We start from the raw sequence: 20,284 nt of genomic DNA on the forward strand, positions 1-20,284 counted from the left end.
ACATTTACAATGGGCTCTTTAATACTAACAGATGCTGTCAATGTGGGTCTGAAACCAATATGTCCTCAAGATGGACTTCCAAAGCCACGTCTTGGAAACTTTGCCACACACATTTTTGTGTTGTTTCATGCCCAATTAAACAATAACACCACCCAATTAAAATATAACTTTAATACCAAAAGATGAATTATTCCATTCATATTTTTTCTCAAATAGTCAAATCCATGATAATCTGAAATGCTTGCAGTACACCAACTAATGCAAACTGAATTGCAGCAATCTTTAAATCCCATCTTCTCCACTTATCCAATTAAGCACTGCTGAACAGGTCATGAGACGAGAGGTGGGGTACACACTAGAAAGGTCACCAATCCATCACAGAGACAACCAGTCATGGTCACATTAGTCACCAGTTAACCCAATAAGCAGGTTCTTGGACTATGAGGGAGAACCTGCACAGGCAGATCAGCTGGTTCATTCAAACCCAAAACCACCCAACCAATCCACTTTTATTATTTTTGTGTTTTTAAAAATAGGAGCAAACTAGAAAATTGTCAAGTTGTGCTGTAAGAGTATTTTACCCACAGCTGCTGCAGTTACGTGTGCGCCCAATCTTGTTTTTTTTTTTGTTTTTTTGTTTGCGGTACAATCATTCAACTCTGGAAAAAGGACAGTTCGAATAAATCATTAAAAGCTCCAAATGAAACTTTTAACAACAACAACTGTATATGAAATTTGGCTCCTCCCAGAGCCACAGACCATCATTCTGACACCTCAGACCACAGATTTCTAGTTACTTCCATTAAATGAAAGTTTAGCTTCTCCAAAGAACACACCAACAGACACAGATTTCATTTACTCCATCTGTTCTAGTGGTGACGGTGTAGGACATGTAGATCTGTTTTGTATGACAAGCTGTACGTATGTTTATGTTGGACTGCTGTGGGGACATGACTGTTGCTCTGCAGTTGTAACAACAGCAGGCTGTTTGCAATGCAACCTTTCATACTTTTTATTATGAGTTTTATCTACACAGTGCTGTAAAGAGTCAGAGGTCACTCCGGGGATGATGATGCGGTTTCCCAGGGTTTTAACATCCGCTCCATTGTAGAGGGAGTGGGATTCTGGTTGCTCGGCTCTATGTCCACTTTTGTCACTCCGGGAACCTCCTTTCCCTCCTGAACCAGTTGCATCACCTCTGCAAAGGAGAGCTGCTTTGTCTCTGTGGGTTCAGAAGTTTCTGCTGTGAGTTCAGAGTCTGAATGTGACGACGCCGTCTGGTCCAGCTTCTCAACAGGGCAGCCTCTCATACCGGAAGAAGAGCTCCACTGTTTGTAGCCGGCTCGGTCGATGGGTTCGACAAACCTGTGAGGGGACAACGGGAATAGAGGTTTGTGTTTGATATTTTGTTTCTTTGGAAGGGTGGCATTAAAAAAAAAAAAGTTTGGGCATTAAGGTAAATATCACAAAATGCTTTAACGCATTCACTGCTGATTATTGATCTTAACAAGGTACAATGGAAAAGCAGAGCCTTGTATTCACTCGATTACCATCTTTAACCTTGGAAGTGTATCGTATCTGATATAAGTTTTTGAGACCTCTACGTCATTAGGGTTACAAAAAAAATCACACTAATCTCTTTGTATTTTAAAAAAAAAAAAAAAAGTGCTTTGGAAAATTGTAGTAAAAAAATACAAACTCATTTGTGCAAATAGATTTTTTTTTTTTTAATTTCTTCTAAATCCATCAAAGGGTTCAATAAACACTCAGGTTAAAATTCTTGCAAATGTTTCATGACTCTGGCTTTAGAGGGTCAAGTAGAAACATGAGGTCCTCAAAGACACTTCTCCACTAAATCATTGGAGAGTTGCATTAACAAAACTAAACATGCTGGGTAACACCAAATTAATTAGTCTGCAGTTTCTCAAGCACAGATGCAAACTCTTCTCAGTTCCAGCTTCTCCAGTGCGAGGATGTCCTGCTTTTCTTTAATTTCTAATAATCCTGACATCAGAACTGCTTTGAATATTATTATTTATCTTAACCATGGAAATAATTCTGGTGATGCCGAGCTGGACAACGCATTCCTTCATTCCTTTTTAAAGAATAGCCCAGATTATTCGGTTTGACCACTTCTACAGTTTTAGCTCTCTCTGATAGGTTTATCTCGTCTTCCAGCCTAATGATGGAGTCTCTCACTTGGAAACTGACATCTCTTTGGGACTCTTATTTAAAAATGCAGCTATAAAAATACTAATTAAACACGTTGAATCAATATCAGATATTTTGTTCGCTTCATTTGTCATGAAATAAGACAACAGGCCTCATCAGGGCGACAGACTGCTTCTTAGTCAGTTGCCCAATTACAAATTGAGCCTTGGAAAATGGGGACTTTGCATAATTCAATAACAGCTAAAACTACAAAAAAACAAACTTTGAATTAAAGCTGAAAGTCTGCAGTTGAGTCACATCTTGACTGACTTGTAATCCAATGTGAGGCGTACAGAGATAAAGGTAAAGTGCTGTATGTGCGCAGCTGGTTTATTCTGCCATTGATGTAAAATCCTAACAGTAACCATGAAACTGGGATGGAGCGCAAAACACTTTTCATTCTGTAATGTAGTAAACCAGAAAACAACATTTTTAACGTGAATCTCAAACGCTTTTACTTTCTCGTTTTTAATCAATCTAATCAGTGCACACTGGGGTGTAGATAAACACATAAATGATTAACCAGGTGTTTCCTACCTGTTGTAGAAGAACAGTTTCAGGTCCAGCAGGTCGGTTTCGGTTCTGTTTACGGACTTCAGACCGTCCACAAACCGCTGATCCGCCTCAAAGTCAAACGAGTCAAACCGTGTAAAAACGAGCTCCATATTCACTCAGCATAACCGACTCTTCATCCTCAGCTGATCTAAAGTAACACCAAAACACCTGCAGCTGCAGACCTGTCCGCCTCCGGTAACAACAAGCGTCAGCAAAGAGGGAACACATCCCGGCCAAAACAACAGGGCTATGAGCTGCAGCGCCCCTGCAGGTGAGTCTCAGTACTGCACCACAAAGTCAAAATGAGAGCGAAGGAAAGCTGGAAGAGGCGTTCCCATCATTTATTCAGGTACAAATGGTAGCAGTTACACAGTGCACATACAGAAGTGCTGTGAGATTAAAGCATTTTAACTCAACATGCAAATTTTTACCACTTTATTTGCTGTTAGGTTGTTAAATTAGGAATATGTGAACCAAATAGGAAGAAAAAAAACCTTAATACATATCTTTCACATTTAATCTAGGTAACTAAGAATAATCTGTAGTATAATATATGTAGACTATGATAAAAATGTAAAGTGTATGTAAAATGTAAATGAGATTGGATGTTGGGCTGGCTGTGGCTCAAAGGTAAAGCAAGTCATCTACTACTTACTCTGCATGCCAAAGTAACCTTGGGCAATACACTTACCCTCAAATTGCTCCAGATGCATTCACTGGAGCCAGAATGTTAGCTAGAAAGCACTAAAAACTGCTGCAGGAACATAATGTGTAGTGAAGCAATGTGAATTCCCAGAGGAAATAGGCAAGTAATCAAATTAGGTAAAACAAATTGACAGGATATGAAGAATTTCTTAGACAAATCGATTGGAGTTTAGCAGGGTTGTTTTTTGCACAGCAAGAAATGCATTTAAAAACTCAAATGCAGTTATTCTACCATTTGTTTTTTGCATTTTTTAAATCTTTCATGTGTGTTTTTGAGTATTTTGTGTCTGGTGGATTACGTCTGAACTCTTTTGGGACGTAGCCGACACTGCTGTGTATGTACTGTGGGTAACAGAGGATGAACACATGTTGTTAGCAGAAATGTGACCCCCGTGTGATTGCGCACCTCCTCCTCTGCCCTGTCCTTGACCACCACCATCATTGGCCGGCTGCCAGCTGAAGGAGGAAGTGTTGCAGCTGATCTGCTCCAGGAAAGCCAGACCTGCTGCCGCTAACACACATTTTTATTTTTAAGTTATCTTTGATGAGCTCAGTTCAGTTTTTTTTAATGTGTCAATTAAAGAGAGAGGAACCGAGGTTGGGTCATGGTCCTGACAAGCGAGGAAATCTTATTATCATCTTAGCGGTTTTCTTTTTTGAGCATGTGACGTAACAACCAGCAGCCCTGCCCTGAAGGAGCCGGTTACTGCAGAGGCAACCAGTTTCTGAAGCTCAAATGAAACCAGGGTGAAATCAACACACGCACAAGATCACAATCAACTTGTTGTTTATTGAATATAACATAAAGTTATTATCTACAAAATACAGTAAAGATATTACAAAATTAATTATAAGCAAGTGAATTAAGGGTTAAGCCCATCTGTGAAAGAAGATGAGTGACTTTAATTGCACCAAAAGCTCTATGAGTTTTCTCAAAGCTCTCCTAAACATCCCACGAAAAGCTGAATTTACATTTTCGAGCCTACAAACTAAATTTGTCTGTGGTGTCAGTGTGAAAGCTGCCGTTTCCCATCATGTTCAGCTGCAGGTGGAGTCTGCAGCTGCTCTGACCGGAGGCGAGTACCTGTGCCTTTGGAGTTTGGTCGGGTTTGATGTTTGTTTCTGCGTGGAGCGAGACGGACGGGCGAAGCAGAAGGTGAGCGTGCTGCTGGAGCTACACTCGTAGCTCCTCTCCTGGTCAAACGGAGAGAAGAAACGTATTGACTTGGACCTGCTGATCTTATATTCTGTCATTAATATGTTGTTATGATGGGGCAGAGGATGCTAATATCAAGCATGGTCTGTGTTTTGTATAATGAGATGAATGTATGAGGAACTGGTGGGAGCCCTGTCTGTATTTATATAATATAATTTGTATAATTTCCACTCACCTCTGCTGTGACGGTGCTCAGGCCATTTTTGACACCCTGGTTCAGGCTGCTTCCCTTCTCCTCCTTCTGGACTTTGGTGGCCTCCTCTCTCTGCTTCATGAACCTCTGGTTAACGATCCTGGTCACGCTGTCGTTCCTGTTGAGCGGGGCGGCGGGAGGCCTCGTTGGAACGCGTTCCAGGTTCCTCGTGCTACTTTTAGCTTTCTGCCCTGACCCCGGCACTGGTTTGTCTGCCCGCCCGCTCACCCTACGCAGGAACTCTGTCACCAAGCCGTACCGGTTGGCTCCGGTGGACTTGGCGGGCAGCTTGGCGTTGCTCAGGGAGCCGTGGCTCTGCCCAGCACCTGCTCGGGAGCTGGTTTGTCGAGTCCACGCGAGGCCGGACTGATTTTGATGTGCCAGGTTCCACAGAGATCGATCTCTAGAGGTAGATGCAGAGGAGGGGGAGCTCAGATTGGAGGGAGAGGGGAGAGACTGTCTTCGGTACAGTTTAGGTGAGGAGGTGGAGTGTCTGGACCTCTCCCCTCGGCCTGTTATGCCCTCCAGTGAGGCAGAGATGTGGTGAGAGCGGGCAGAGACCAGAGGGGAGTTCAGGGCCCGAGAAGGACTGCTTCTCGTGGTGCTCAACCCTTGAGTCGCATCTGTCTGCTGACCAACACTCACCATCTGTGGTTTCATATGGGTCTGAGTACCGGAGCAGGACACATCCACCCATCCCCGGCCTGCTAATCTTTCTCTCTTTTCCTGTGGGCTGTCTTGACGCTTCTGCCTCCAGCCGGCTGTCATTTCCTTCATGTCATCGCTCAGATTGGCAGATGAGCCCAGACAGAGCTGTGAGAAGGAGGTTGGCGGCGTGCACCAGGGAGAGGGCGTGTCCACGGATCCTCTGTCTGGGCTTTGCTTCAGCTGAGCCAGCTGGACTCTGCGGGCTGACGGGGGGCTGTAGTAGATGCGGACGGTAGACTTCTCTGGAGCAGTATGGCTTCTGTCCAAGGACATCTGCTCAAAGTCAAGATCAGGGAAGCTAAGCGGCATGATTAGATGGTCCCACGTCTTAACTGGGTCCTCTCGGTCAAGCTGGGCAGCCTCTTGGCTCAGATAGCACCAGTTCTTCCTCTGAGAGCTGCACGGAGGAAACTGCCGTCTGAGTCTTTTTCCTGTCGAGCTGCAGGTTCAGATTTTTTTGTAAAAAAACCACAAAGACACCAGGTGATGTATGAGTTACAACTTCAGTGAACTTATGAAAAACATATGACAGTTTTTGGAACAACACAGACCTGTCAGCTTCACGGTGTCGACCACATTGAAAAACACCCCCAACACGACGCTGAGCCAAGAGAGAAAGAAAATGTCACCAAACATTACGTCAGATACTTCAGAAACTAAAACCCAAGAAAAAAATGCACAAACTTGTTGTAAGCAATTTTATGTAGGGACTATTTCTCTTTAGTGTGTTCATCCGCCACTGCGTCACTGTACAGAACAAACAGAGCATCTGACACGATGATTAAAAGAGACAGAAATGTGAAATGGTGAAAGTTGCAGTGGTCCTGATCCTTCTACAAAATAGCCAATCACCACTGGGAGACAAAAGAACCAATCATGTTGTTTCACAGATGCTTGCACAGTTGAGGTTTACACAGTTTTAACCTTGTGCTGTCAGTCAGATTCTACTGTTCTATTGATGCTTGCATGGCTAACCGGATGTAAGGTGAACTTAACTTTACTTTTGTGGTTGGTGTTGATCATGTGGCCACTCTCATTATTAAAGCTATATTGTCATCTAATTGAATGTGGTGTAAGAGTGAAACTTGCAAGAAAAAAAAAGCTTTTTAAACCTTATTTTAGGGGGAAATAATATAAAATTATATAACATCTAAAAACCACTGCTCACAACAAGGGTCCTGGATATTTATGAGAAACCAGGCCATGATTTCTGCAAAGAAGTGTTGATGCTTTGTTTTGCCGCGATGTGAGCGTCAGTGCTCCAAAACTGGGCAGCTGACACAAAAAAATCTAAGCTGTCTCTTTTGGGTGAACTGTCGCTTTAAAGCCCATTGTCTGCAAAATCAATAATGTTTCCGTCGCTTCCCCTTATTTGCTCTTGATAATTTAACACTAACAATTACGTTAGGGTTTAATAATTAATATCACGCATCTATAGTTGTTTGGTATTTTGGCACGTCTGTGTTATTAACTAACCAAACCTTCAGAAACATTTGAATTTGCTGTTCGTTATCTGGACAAAGCATTGTAAACTCATAACAGAGATAACCCCAGAGACATATAGGCTCCAATAAGTCTTCAATAAAGCCTAATAAAGCTGCTGGAGAGCCTGTAGAGTCTTTATTTTTTTCATCACTTCAAACTAAATGTTAAGTAAAAGAGTTAAGAGTAAAATAGGGATTACAGTCCAGTCAGTGGGTTAAGAAGGAAAAAAACTGTTGAAATAATAAATCTGATCCTAAATCATGCTGTGCATCGAAACTGCTTTTCTTTATTGAATAACAAAGGAGATGGAAATGATCATTCAGGAGAACTTGAAGGACTGCAGAGAATCGTTTGAGCGTTTTCGTGCTGCATGTTTGAAAATGCCTGTCCTGTTTGGCTGCAGCCCCCTTCAAAAGATTAGCCTAAATACTCTGGCATGAGTGTTTTCATGATGCCCGCTGAACCGACTGTCAGGCGGACACAAGGCCAGGGAGACAGATCATCGGCAGGACTTCCCGCTGTATCACGCAACCTCACACACAGCCTCACACACAGCGGGGCACACATGCCTGAGGCGTAAACACCATCCTTACCTCAGCTGGCTTGCCCGGCGTGGCCTTGGCCTTACTGTCACATTCAATCCGCTCATCCTGAAGCTCTGCAGCGAGGTCTTGCAACAATCCTTTCAGCACTGACATTGCTTTCTCTCTATCCTGAATAAAAAAGCCCAAATATATTTGAATATTCGACAGCTTTGCGTGTTTTTTTAAGTGTCATAATGAGCATGAGCAGAGTTTATTTATGCCATCTTTCACTGTACCTGTTTTCCTTCTATGTCAGGTCCTTTGACTTGACACCACTGATGGAGGATCCAAAGAATCTGCAATGAAAGCTGCGTTCTTGGATCCCTGCACTTCTCACCGAGGCCCCATTGAACAGAAGGTGCTTTCCTCGTTTGTTTTTCTGTCTTCTTCGGCTCTCCACACTCCTGCTTACTCTCTGACTCCACGTCAGGATTTCCACAGAGGAAAGGGAAACTGTAGGAGTCCCAGACCTTCTTAACTGAGTTTAACTGTGTATCTTTGGCTGTTAGAAGCATCTCCACCCGCCCGATGAAAGCCAACAGCATCGCCTCTAAAAGTTCCAAAGCCTCATTCAGAGAAATCTTCTGTGCCTTTCCGTTACAGTCTATTGGCGAGGCGAACGTGCGCGAGGGAGACGAGCTGTGGCCATTTTTGGGTGATGTAATCAGGAGCTGTATGGCTGAACTCAAAATGCAGGCATGGTCTCTGAGAGCAAGCAGAGCTTCGTAGTCCTTCAAAGTCATCTCTTGGAGTTTTTTGTTGTCATCACTCTCTTGACTGTCTGAGGGATCCCACTCGCCTCCCACAGGACCCTCTCGAGTGATCATCCTTTCAGTCTCCTCATCGCCTTTTCTTTTCTCTGACCCTTCATCCTGACCCAGCTCGTACATCACGGGTCCCATTTTTATGCTTTTCTCCTTTCCATCTGTGTCCTTCATCGCAACACTCGCTGTCATATTTCCCTCCGAAACATCCCGATTCTCTTCATCTGGCTCTTCCCCTCCTCCTCCACCTCCAATTTTCTCCCTGAGGTCGCTCATTTCTGCTCGCAGACCACGGTTCTCCACCTCCAGTTCAACGATGCGCCGGCTCAGAAGTGTGGCCTCCTCTTCCACCAGTTTAAGATGAACTTTGACCTCCGCCTCCCTGGCGTGGGCGTAGCTTTGCTTGCCTTCAGGTGATTGGGCGGCGTCCACGTCACCGTAGGCTGAGCGGTATTTGGCCAGCTCCTCGCGCATCACCTCACTCTCTGATACCAATTTGGTGAGCTTCTTGCACATGAGAGCTAATTCCTCTTTGGCAAAGTGGAGTTGGCACTTGAGATCGGCGCTGTCATCCTTTTGGCAAATCAAACAGCAGTGACGACAGTCATGATGACATGAAATAACTCACGGATGCAGCCATGTTTAGAAACAAATATACAAACCTCAATCTGCTGAGAGAGCCTCTTCTCTGCCCTGCTGGCCGTCGATCTGATGCTTTTCTTCTTCAAAGAGCTCTAAGAAATAAAAATAAGAGTTTGATCACACACACAAGACAAACAGTGATAGTTTACTAGGTTAAGATTTTCTGGAGCAAACTTCTTTGTATTTGTCCCAAAAAGTCGATTCTGTTCATCTGGACGTAGCTGTTTAGTGGGAGAAATGTTTCGTCCTTCATCCAAGTGACTTCTTCAGTCTGCAAAACTAAATGTCCTTACCTTGATGATTAAGAATGCATCGAGACGTCTTTGTGTTTATGTTTCTTTCTTTCTTTTGGTTTTTGGTTTTAACCACAACTGTGTGAAATTTAATAAACATATTAAAGAGAAAAACTTTTTCTACATTACATTGATGATGAACATTTCCAGCTCCATATTTTTGTCCTTTGACTCCAACAGTAGCTTTGCCTGATTTATAATTCATCTAACTGTATTAAATAAGAACTTGGCTACAGAACTACAGACTAAAACCATAAACTCATCAAGAAAGTTATCCAAAGAATCTTTTTTTAATTTTTTTTAGATATTTCTACACAAAATTATTATTATTTTTATTAAAACCAGGGGAGTCACCTCCTGCTGGACATGAGAAAGAACGCAGGCCAACTTTCCTCTCATTGACTGATTTGAACAGCAGGTCAGTGGGGGTTGCAATAACTTCATTCAGTAACTTGAAGTAACAGTGTAACGGTGTTTCGCATGTCTCTCACATGATTTTTGGCCCCCTCTTCTTTACAAAGTCGCTTCAGTTCTTTGAGGTTTGCGGGGATTCACTTTTGCTCCGTTAACATTCAACAGCATTTCAGTCATGTTGAGGTCTGGACTCTGACTCGGCCATTGTAACCTTGATTCTTTTCTTCAGTCAGTGTGTTGTAGATGTGCTTCTGTGTTTTAGCTGTCGGACAGGTGGCCTCATGTTTGAGGAGTTCGTGGTCGATGGTGCACAGATCTAGTGACTGCAGAACAAGTTCACGTCATCGCTCCTCACCACTGTGCTGACAGCTGGTATGAGGTGTTTGTGCTGATCTGCTGTGTTTGGCTGTGAATTATGACCAAACATCTCCAAACTGGTCTCATTTGTCCAAAGCACATTGTTCCAGAAGTTTAAGCCATGCTGCTGTGTCATTTTTACAAAGAAGGTGATTTTTCCCAGCAACTCTCGGTACTTGTTCAGCCTTTTTCTGATTTTACTGTTACAAACTTGAACTTGACATACCAACTGAGGCCCGTAGAGTCTGTAGCTTCTAGGTTTTTTGTAGTTTCATGAGCGTTGCTCAGTCTGACCTTGGTTGTCCCAACAAATTCCCTCCAACTGCACGGCAAATTGGCAGAAATTTGCCTACAATACTTTGGCATTTTGTTAACATACCTGTAAGGTCCAGAACAGCAAACTATCAAAACCTCTGCTTTTATAGCGTGCTGATCATCAATCAATCACTTACATTTGATTAATAGCACCTGGCTCCTACTGTCCCTCTTAATTCCTATAGAACCAGTAAGGCTGTACTTAGTTTCTTGCTCTTTACATCACTGAAAACAAGGAAAAGACAAATCTGAAGTTTAATTTAAAAATATAAAGGCAGGTAAAGGAATAGTTCAACATTTGTTTCTGATGATTACATAAGAAAATTAATAACACACTAAAATTTGTTCAGTGAGAGGGTATAGCATGTTTATAGATTCTAAATTTACATGATGTTTGTGTAACATCAGTTTATGAGCTGGACACCACGACTTCCTGGAGACTTGCTAACCACAACAAGTTCATTCTTCTGTTATTTTCTGTGTAAATTAAACAAATTAGTTATAAAATGCTAATTAATAAGCTTTAAAAATGCTTGTAGAAGGATTTACAAACCTCTGCAGGCATGAAAGTCGTGCTGATCTTCTCGGCAAGAAAGCAAATAAGCATATTTCCCAAAATGTTTAGCTAATCCTTTAAGTAAGTATTCATCATGCTCTTGCACTACTTCTCAGAGATGCCTAAAAGGCGCTAAATGTGACATTTTCTCTCCTCCGAGTTCTTCCCGTCTCTACTTGAGTCAGTTTGTAGGTCTGAGTATGTCAGGAATGTAAGCTTCTGTCAGGCAGCATTTTCTTCCTCTTAAACACTCGACAGGATTTCACTGTGTTAATAATAGTCAGGCTAGAAGGAGCAAACACAGAGAGGGAGTTACACTTTTTGAATTCAAGGCCGGTGGGCATGGAGGCTCAATAGATTTGGGTTACTGTGACCGGAAATTTGTCGTTCCTAATAAGTAAAGATGGAATTAAATGGTAATATTTCTTTAACTGTAAAATTATTGTCTTTGTTTCAGCTTTTGTCCTCTTACTACAAGTCTATGCTCAGCTTGTGCAGCTACACATTTACGTTTAACTCAAACAGCCTCAAAAACATCGGGCAGCAGAGTGAATTTCTGGCATACTCACCCTCCTTCACAATATATCCATGCTGTGTTTTTTTGCTGGTTAGATTGGGTAATCTAAGTGGATTTCCCTGTTGGGATCAAAGGGACTAGCAGCTGTCTCAGATGAGTGGAGCAGACTGAGCTCGTGCCAAAGCACCGAATCCTGGATTAAACCGCACACGTGTCACTGGAGTGCACACTGGTGCTCAAAGGAGGCAGAAGAAAAGGTGGATGGGGTGTGGAGGCTGAAGTTTGATCAAAGCGTGCTGAGTGATGGCTGTAGGTCAGTATGTCTGTGCACCAACCAACACCCTCCTTTCTTGATGCCCTAATACACACTCATCCAGATTTATCCAAGCTTAATAAGAGCAGTAAGAAAAAGAAAGTGAGTCTATTTTTGTAATCTCTCTACTTTTTTTTTCTGCCCTGTCAGCCGACGATGTCAGCTGTGCCTGGAGTTCAGCATACCAGGCTGCTTCGCCCATCCCCGGCACCAGGCAGCTGCCGGCCGAGCCCTCCGCTCATATAAGTGATCTGCACTGGGATCGTGTGTCACCTGACATCAGGGTGACAGAGGGATGAGGGGGACAGCTGTCTGGATGGGTGCAGCTGTGCAGGGTAATGGAAAGGAGGATGCCTGACCCGAGCGATGAAAGTTTATGTTTCTCTCAAGGTTGACCTAAATACACACATCCCTTAAAGACACGCATTGAGGTGTATGAAGAACCCCCTTTTGCAATTATCAGCAGCTCTTGAGAGATTTTAAAGAAGTTTCTTTTTTAATTTAATCAATTCGATTAGATTTGTCATGTCTGATTGACAGATCTGTGCACTCGTTTCAATCTCATTTTCAGCTCCAGGTCATAATAATTTAGTTAACAGTCAAGTCTGTCCCAAGGTCAGTAATGAGACCATAAACAAGAGCTGTTTGTTACTATGTACACCACCTAAGGCTTAAAATTCCCTCCACACCATCCATGAATTAAGGATCTAGTGTGAAAATTCAAAGCTTTTAAAGAGGATCTAGTTTTCCTTTCTTTTTTCTGTCATACATGCTGTTACAGTGTAACAGTATGAAACCAAGCATTTGGTTTCAAGAGGTCTCTTTTTATTTTTAGCTCTGTATGATGTCACTCAGAATGGATATCCTTAATATGGTCCCAGCCCCACAAAACAACTTTCTTCTGATTGGCTGCCCCTCAAAAACAGAAGGTTAGCCAATCAGAAGAAAGTTGTTTTATAAGGGGAGGAGCAGATAGAGACAGAGTAAGAACTGAGAGGCCCAGAATAAGATAATCATCATGTTAAACTTAATCAGCGTGCCTTCTATCATCAAATTCTGCACCGTGAACCTCAAACATCCGGTTGCAGTTGCAGCAGTCTAAGATGATCTCCTTCTCCCATCCACCTCCTCTACGGCTTCCTGGGGGACACCAAGGTGTTCCCAACCCAGCCGAGAGATGTAATGTCTGCAGCCTGATCCTTCGTCTACCCTGAGGCCTTCTTTCAGTACCACCTCACCAGTGAGCCCTGGTTGGAGGTCCAAACCACCTCAACTGGCTCCTTTTGGTGCAGATCTACTCTGAGGCCTGAATGGCTAAGCTCCTCCCTCTAGATTGATATATTTATTTGTCCACGTAGGGAAACTGGATTGTAGCGGAAATCACGTGACATTTTCATGCACACAGACACTTTCACTGCACCTTAGGATGTTTTTGTCAGTCAAAAAGGGCATCCAATGTGTTGCCAATATTTAGAAATGTAATGCATTCAGGAATAAAACCCTTTAGAGCTATTTCCTGTGAACAGAGGAGGGCAATATCACCCTGCAGATATCAATAGTTTAAAAGAGGAGGTAAGTGGAAGGCTCTCGTCATGTACAATAAGGCAGACTCAGCATTTCAGTTCCCAGCAGTTTATTGGTTGTTGTTACAGCCTTTCTACCAGAGCTTTTGTCTCTTGGAAATATTTTTAAACCAACAAATTGTGTAAAGGAGTCCCCCCCCCCCCCCCCCCCCTCCAACCCTGAGGGAAGCTCGTGGTCTGCTCATTTTCTCTGAAAGTAAAGTTCCTACTCTGACCTGCAGTGTTCTGCTGCCAAGAAAATCAACAATCCAAAAAACCCAAACAAGACAGAAGGGAAAATTCTGCTTCCAGCAGTTTTTCTGCTGTCAAACACAGACGAAAAGTCAATAAATAAATAAAAATTCTGCTTCAGTCTTTGGTTTTCCTAGAAGAGTATGTAATAAGTATGTCTTCTAACCCCCTAGAGAGTTGGTAGACAAAGTGCAGGGGGGTCTGTAAGACGCTGTAATGCTACATGGCTCTTCACCAGATGTCATTTCATGACCATGTAAGAGTGACTGGTCTAAAACCTCTGTGGCCTGAAGGTTTAGGGGACCAGGAACACTTATGAATGCTTTCCAAATATTTGGCATCATATGACTGTTAAAAGAAGATCTCAAAGGGTGAGTAAAAAGTGGTGCTAGCTGTTTCGAACACTTACACAGACATTGTCCAGGTCAGGACTTTTCCAAGGTGACAGTCTCTAAAAAAACTGCAGGACCTTTGTCTTTTGAGGTCTCCTTCAAACATTCTTTATTAAATTTAATTTTTTTTTTTACCAAAGGGTCTTTGATGTAAAATGCTCACCTCTCTGGTTTTATCCAGCTCAGTCTGTAAGACCTGCTTGGCCACTTCCAGTTCCTGAGTCTTTTCACGCAGCACCTCGTTTTCCCACTCCAAGTGGGAGTTCTTCTTCTGCACCGCCTCTAGCTCGTTGTACAGGCGGAGTGACACGCTCTTTGCAACCTGCAGGTGAAGCACAAAGTAGGTTAAGACAGTAAAAGTGCTGCGAATGAAGTTTTTTTTTTTTTGATTGTCTGTTTGTTTTCTCGTGAGTGTTATTTTCTGAGTGAGTGAGTCTTTAGAGCAGTTGATTTGGTTAAAGCCGAGAAACTTTTACAAGAAAATTCTTGTGACGGGAACTGAGCCATGAGTCGATGGAGGGGGCGAAGGAGGGTGAGGCTGTAAGGAATCCAATAGTGCGCACACACACACATTGGCCTGGTTGACAGAAACAGAATCTGGTTGCCTCAGTTCAACGACGGTGATTCTGCTTACGATCACTCTGCTTTTATCGTTCAGTCCTCACGCAGAACAGCCGACCACACGCAGTAATCATGCTACAGAAATATAAACAGGATGCATGATGAAAACTTTTCAGTCTAATGACATTCTTGTGGTGCAGATGAACAGCAGGGAGTACTTTACAGCCATGACTCAGGGTTAAAGCCTGTATGAACAACACGATCAGCGTTTAGCGTGCCGTGATGAAAGTAGGTTTGTGGTTCTGCAGTAAAAGTTCACTTTGATGTTTTAGGTGAGTCAGTTTTCAGAGGAGCTTAATTACAGTCTGTTGGTAGTGAGAGTTTGTGCAAAAAGACCACCCGACTTTCTGACCTTGATGTCGTGCTCCAGGCTCCGGACCAGCTCCCCGTCCACCTGTCCGGTCTGAGCCACTCGGATGCTGCGGCGCTCGGCCTTGCGGAGGCGATACTGCAGGATGCGACACGTCTTGTTGGCCTGCTCCAGCTGCAGCCGCAGCTCCTGCAGCTGGTAAATCTCCTCCTCCTGGAACATGTCGCGCATTTCCAGCATCTCACAGCGCAGCTCCTCCACCTCGTCCTGGGACAGACGACACAGAAATAATTAAACCATGAGTCAAGGCATTTTCTCCTTTCTTTCTTCCCCTTTTCCCTTCTTATTTCATCCAGTCCTTTCCTTCTTCCTTGGCCCCTTCCTCCAAATTCTTCTCTTCCCTCCATCCTTCCTAACTCCCTTTGTTCCTTGTCTTTTGATTCTGCTTTCTTTCCTTACCCTTTTTTCTTTCCTTGTCCTGTTTGTGGTGCCCTTTTTTTTTTCCTTCCTGTCCTTCTTCCTTCTATCATTCCTTCCCTCCTTTCTTCCTTTGTTGATTTTTCCTTTCTTATCTATTCCATCCTTCCCTCCTTTCCACTCTTTTCTTCCTTCCTTTCTTACTTTTTCCTTCCTCCCTCTTCTCTTGCTTCATCTTTCTCCCTTGAGTATTCCTTCCTTCCTTAACCCTTCCCTCATCCCATCCCTCCTACAGTACACCATGCTGAGATAAGCCAAGTTTTAGTTGTTTGGAAATAACCTCGTTAGTGGAAAAATACTATTTTATGTCTGCCAAACTGTTTCATCTTTAGCACAGATTTTTCATAGAATCAGCTAAATTATTTGGAACAAATGATGTGCTTGAGTGACAGGGTGCTAGTAACAAAGTGCCTAAATATACAGTTTAAAACAGGTTCTTTGCTATGTGGTCTGTAGACACAATACTGTTTCATCTCTTGAGTTAGGCATGTTTTTCTTGCTAGATCGATTCATAGGTTTGTGTTCTGTGGGTTAACATACAAAGATTAATTAATTAATTTAAAAAAAAAACTCTGAAAATGCTCAGGTACAAGAACTGGACTACAATTGAGAGAGAAAAGCAGCCAATGTCCAAAGAAAAACGTTACATGAATGTCTGGCTACTTAGAGGCAAAATATAAATAAATGAGGCTCCAGACTTTTGCACAACACTGTGAATATCAGAAAGTTATATTTTCCCATTTTCCCCGTTAACTTAAATCCAGGTGTTATGGTGGCATTAGAGACTGAAAACAACTAAGTGAAACATGGATTCACTCTTTACTCAGCTGGGATGCTACTCTGCTACATGTGCTGCAAGCAATGCTTCGAGTGTTATAAACAATAAGATCCTATCTACTGGACAAACTACGGGTTAATGCCATGTATAAATTACTTAAAAAGTATTTTTGTACACATATTCATTAAAAAACATATTGGCTAATATTAGCCTAACTAACTGATTTATGACTTAAGCTCTAATTGTTATATTTTCCAGTTTGATGCCTAAATGGCCATTTTGTGCTTTGTACGTACCCTTCAAAGTGTCTGATCACTTTAATGACCACAGTTTGAATCTGCACTTACAAGGTGAAGTTATGTCACAGAAGTGAGCATCTAGGGCAGAAAGAGGGATTTGGGGCTATTTTTTGTACATGTTGTTTCCAGCATATTCTAAGTCATGAAACGTTTTCTCAGAAAGCTTGACTCACACTCAGAAAGTCTGAATATCTGGACATCAGCAGCTTCGATTATGACCTTTTTTTTTTTTTTTATCAAGGTACAGCTCTGAATAAGTGGATCATCCCTTTAAAGGTGAAAGTGGAAAACGGACATTGCCATTGGGCTTGTAGATGGACTTGCTCAGCAGTACTCCACTAACAAAACTCTGCAACCACCAATTTATAATCAAACCCCAGTTTCCAGATATATTCCTGCAAACTGGTGATCTGCTGCATCAAGTTACAGAGTAATTTCCTCAGTTGGACCAATAAAATGCCCTTGCAGTCAGGAGTTACTCATCTAATCACCAGCTCAGTCAGCAGTTACTCAGCTACTGTAAAAATCTGAGTAAGTGTGGGTTTGTTCCATAATTTATTTAGGTCAGTAGTGACTTTTGACTCTTGTATTAGAGCCACTTGCTCTGCGCTCACTAAAGAAGACTGGCCTGATCTAAACATTTGCAGAAAATCGGCTCTGGTGTTGAGCTGAGGGTCCTCCCACAGAAACTCACAGGCTCTCATAAACAAGCAAACCTACATGCACGGAGTTTATACAGAAAGGTAGATGCTGCATTTCGTGAAAACCAAATTGAATTCGCTAATTGCATTAAGCTAATTTAATTAATCAAATTAGATCAAACTTACTTTCAAATACTCGTTCTCTGATCTCAGATCTTCCAATTCCCTGACGAGGTCTTCGTTTGTTTCCCCCATCATAAGATTCATAAACGCCCCCGAGGAGTTGAACAAACTAAAGCCCCCTGCGGCAGCCTCCGCCTGGAGAACGCAGATATCTCTCGCCGCTTTTGCGCACGGTTTGCCGTCGCCTGCGCCCTCGCTATCCGGGGTCACGTAAGCTTTGCCGTCTATCCAGCTTAAGTCAGAGTCGTGCTTGTTACCGTCCGACGGGCAGTCAGAGATTTCCGAGCTGCTGTCCGAGGAGGACAGTTTCCCCGACAGGCAGCCGGAGTCTTTGCTCAAATCCTCCGAAGCGTTGCTGGCGTCGGAGAGTTTCCTCTGTGCGCCGGGGCTCCTCTGGCACTCGGAGCTGACACCTGATGACACTTTCCCTGCTCTCTTTTCCTGCGGTCCCGCAGTTTTTACCTCCTTCACAGGGTCGCACTGACCCGTGAATTGTGCCTCCTTTGAATAGGAGCCATCATTGGAGGATGGATCCTTCTTCTCTTGGTGCGCCCTGGCTTGTTTCTGGCTGCGGAGTGCAGTCTTCAGGCTCTTATCGCCGTCTTTGTTCGTCATTTTCTCTTTAGCTTTTAAACAGAAAATCTAAGATGATCATTACAGTTTTAAACTAGTGTTAAAATATCAAAATTCACAGCTCACAGACTCTGAACACCCGACTAGCTGCTCTGCATCCTCAGCACTGAAACTTTGCCAAAGCGCACTCACAGAAGAAGTCACAGTGTCACGTTACCGCAGCTTAGAACGGACTTCCGGTCGTTTTCTCTGCTTTTTCTTTTTTTCTCCATTTATCTTGGTCAGAGTACATATTATGTTTATTCTACACACACTCTCCCAGAACATTCAACTGTGGCTACAAACCAGCATGAATTTGAAAACAAATCCGATATTAAAAATGTTGTGTAGGCCTAGGATTATAAATGATTAAGTTTATTTTGTAAATTTCCATACAAAAGATACAATTTTAAGTGTTTGTTACCTCGTGTTTTCATATTGCTATCATACTGTTATCATCCCATACGCCTGATGTAGAGAGGCAGTTTGGAGGCTTTTATTTTGACGGTTTTCCGGTCTCTCTTTGATTCTTAAGCAGTTTTTTCCACTTTCTCCTTCTGGAAATCTGACAAGCAATTAACCCAACTAACCGACTACTACTATGAATAAATTATCTTAATTCCCAGTTACATTTTTTTATCCGCCTCTAACAAACTACATTTGCATGTTTTAGCTCATAATAATCTTTTTATATATACCAGGTCTTTTTGCAGCTCCTCACTGATGCTCTATTCGCATCAATTCAGTTCAGCTCATCTGCTTTTCAGCCAGCTTTCTTCTGATTGGCTGCACCTTGCATGCCATACACAGGGTTAGAACAGTAGGTGGTGCTGCTGTAATAAGAAAAAAAAGAAAAGAAAAAGAAAACAGAGCAAGGAGTAGAAAAAAAATGCCTGAAATAGAGCATTTAGCTCAGATGAAGCCTGAGTTTTGTGGCTCACAAGGATTGCTTGTACCTCATTATTTTAAACCTTGCTTAGCATTTCATCTTCCATTGTATATATTACAGAAAATAAGTTCAAACATTACAGGTCTCCCCTTTAAAAGGGTGTTTGCACAATTCCCCTCTGTGTAGTGTTGCTCTAATTTAATACGTATTTAGTTTTAAACTGAAATTTATTTTTGAAATATTGACCAGTGTCTGCAAAAATAAAATAAAAAATTAGCAGAATGAATAAAGCAAGAGGGATGTTTGTGTAAAGCTGCCACCTTGTGGATAATGGAGCTGTGTTTGAAAGGACCATAGGCAGGTCTTTGTGGTTTGTAACGGACATGAGATGTTTCCTCTTCCAGCTAACAACAACCTAAATCTTCATCGGGCAGCTATTATGCTATTAAACAGCTGTTATAATAACCAAACAGTCGGGTTCCTCCCCCATCGTCCTTCCACACCTCAGTCACACCTTTGCTCTCTGGATACAGGAGTGGATGAGTGGAGATGCACAGGGTGATGTCCATGAAGACACCCGTCACGGAACAGGCACAAAAAAAAAAAGGCTCTTAAGATAATGTTGATAATGCTTCCATTGAGTCAAGTGTCAAAACCACCTGCTTTTCAGCTGACTACATAAGCGGCTCTTTTTCTGCCACATTTTTCAGTGATAGCGTTAATGGGTTATGAATCATTTACTAGTGCTTTATGAACCATTATAAGAACATCTGGGTTGTCAGGTTGTGAAAAATAACATTTTTCTTTTTTAATCTTCAGTGTTCAGAAAGAGCTGATCTTAACTTCTAAGGAGCTTGTGAAGAAAGCAACTGGACTTCTTTAAATTACTTTTAGATGTTTCACTTCTTATCCAAGCATTCAAGAGGCTTCTTGGTGCACTGCAATCCATTTACAACAATTTTTATAATAATGACTTAACATGGAGAACCCTCTTGGATGAGAGGTGAAATTTCCTCAAGAATTCAGTCCAAGCTCCTTAGACTACAATGAACTGGATGGCTGAGAAGCTACACAGACAAACTGATCTTACCTTCTGCACAAACGCTACAGTGCATCTGCACCACAATGCATTTGCACCACAATGCATTTACAACAATTTATTGTAATAATGACTTAACATTTATGTGCACTTAAAGGCTTATTAAAGAGAATGAACTCTTTGCCATTTATTGATGGGCTTCTGTACTGCCTCACTGCATTTTATCATCTCAACATGAATCAATTAAATATCTTAGTGGGTGCTTTATAAGAAATTCAATGGCATGTGGAAATGTAGGCTTTATATCACAGGGCTGACACAATTAAACCATATTCCTTAATGATTTGGTTGAATTAATATAGATTTATAGTCTAATTATTGGATAAAATGTAATATTTCAG

General features: G+C 42.3%; 2 protein-coding genes across 2 annotated transcripts; both read right to left on the reverse strand.

The window, feature by feature from the left end:
- Window positions 1-156: 156 nt before the first annotated feature.
- LOC147306185 (uncharacterized) lies at window positions 157-2,986 on the reverse strand. Its single transcript, XM_086279016.1, has 2 exons — window positions 2,749-2,986; window positions 157-1,365 (listed from the first exon to the last, which is right to left on the reverse strand). The coding sequence occupies exons 1-2, from the start codon at window positions 2,874-2,876 to the stop codon at window positions 1,056-1,058; spliced, it is 438 nt and encodes a 145-aa protein (XP_086135142.1). The 5' UTR covers window positions 2,877-2,986; the 3' UTR covers window positions 157-1,055.
- A 1,271-nt stretch (window positions 2,987-4,257) lies between these two features.
- LOC147306186 (uncharacterized) lies at window positions 4,258-18,069 on the reverse strand. Its single transcript, XM_086277947.1, has 9 exons — window positions 17,347-18,069; window positions 15,008-15,232; window positions 14,198-14,356; window positions 9,084-9,155; window positions 7,894-8,994; window positions 7,667-7,786; window positions 6,140-6,189; window positions 4,863-6,027; window positions 4,258-4,665 (listed from the first exon to the last, which is right to left on the reverse strand). Exons 1-9 carry the CDS (start codon window positions 17,956-17,958, stop codon window positions 4,510-4,512), a joined length of 3,660 nt encoding a protein of 1,219 aa, XP_086134073.1. The 5' UTR covers window positions 17,959-18,069; the 3' UTR covers window positions 4,258-4,509.
- Between the last annotated feature and the right edge of the window lie 2,215 nt (window positions 18,070-20,284).

The sequence above is a fragment of the Aulonocara sp. 'chitande type north' Nkhata Bay genome, linkage group LG20, assembly GCF_057382095.1.
Source record: "Aulonocara sp. 'chitande type north' Nkhata Bay isolate Kocher_YH1m ecotype deep benthic linkage group LG20, A_spYH_male_GT1.1, whole genome shotgun sequence".
NCBI lineage: Eukaryota > Metazoa > Chordata > Actinopteri > Cichliformes > Cichlidae > Aulonocara > Aulonocara sp. 'chitande type north' Nkhata Bay.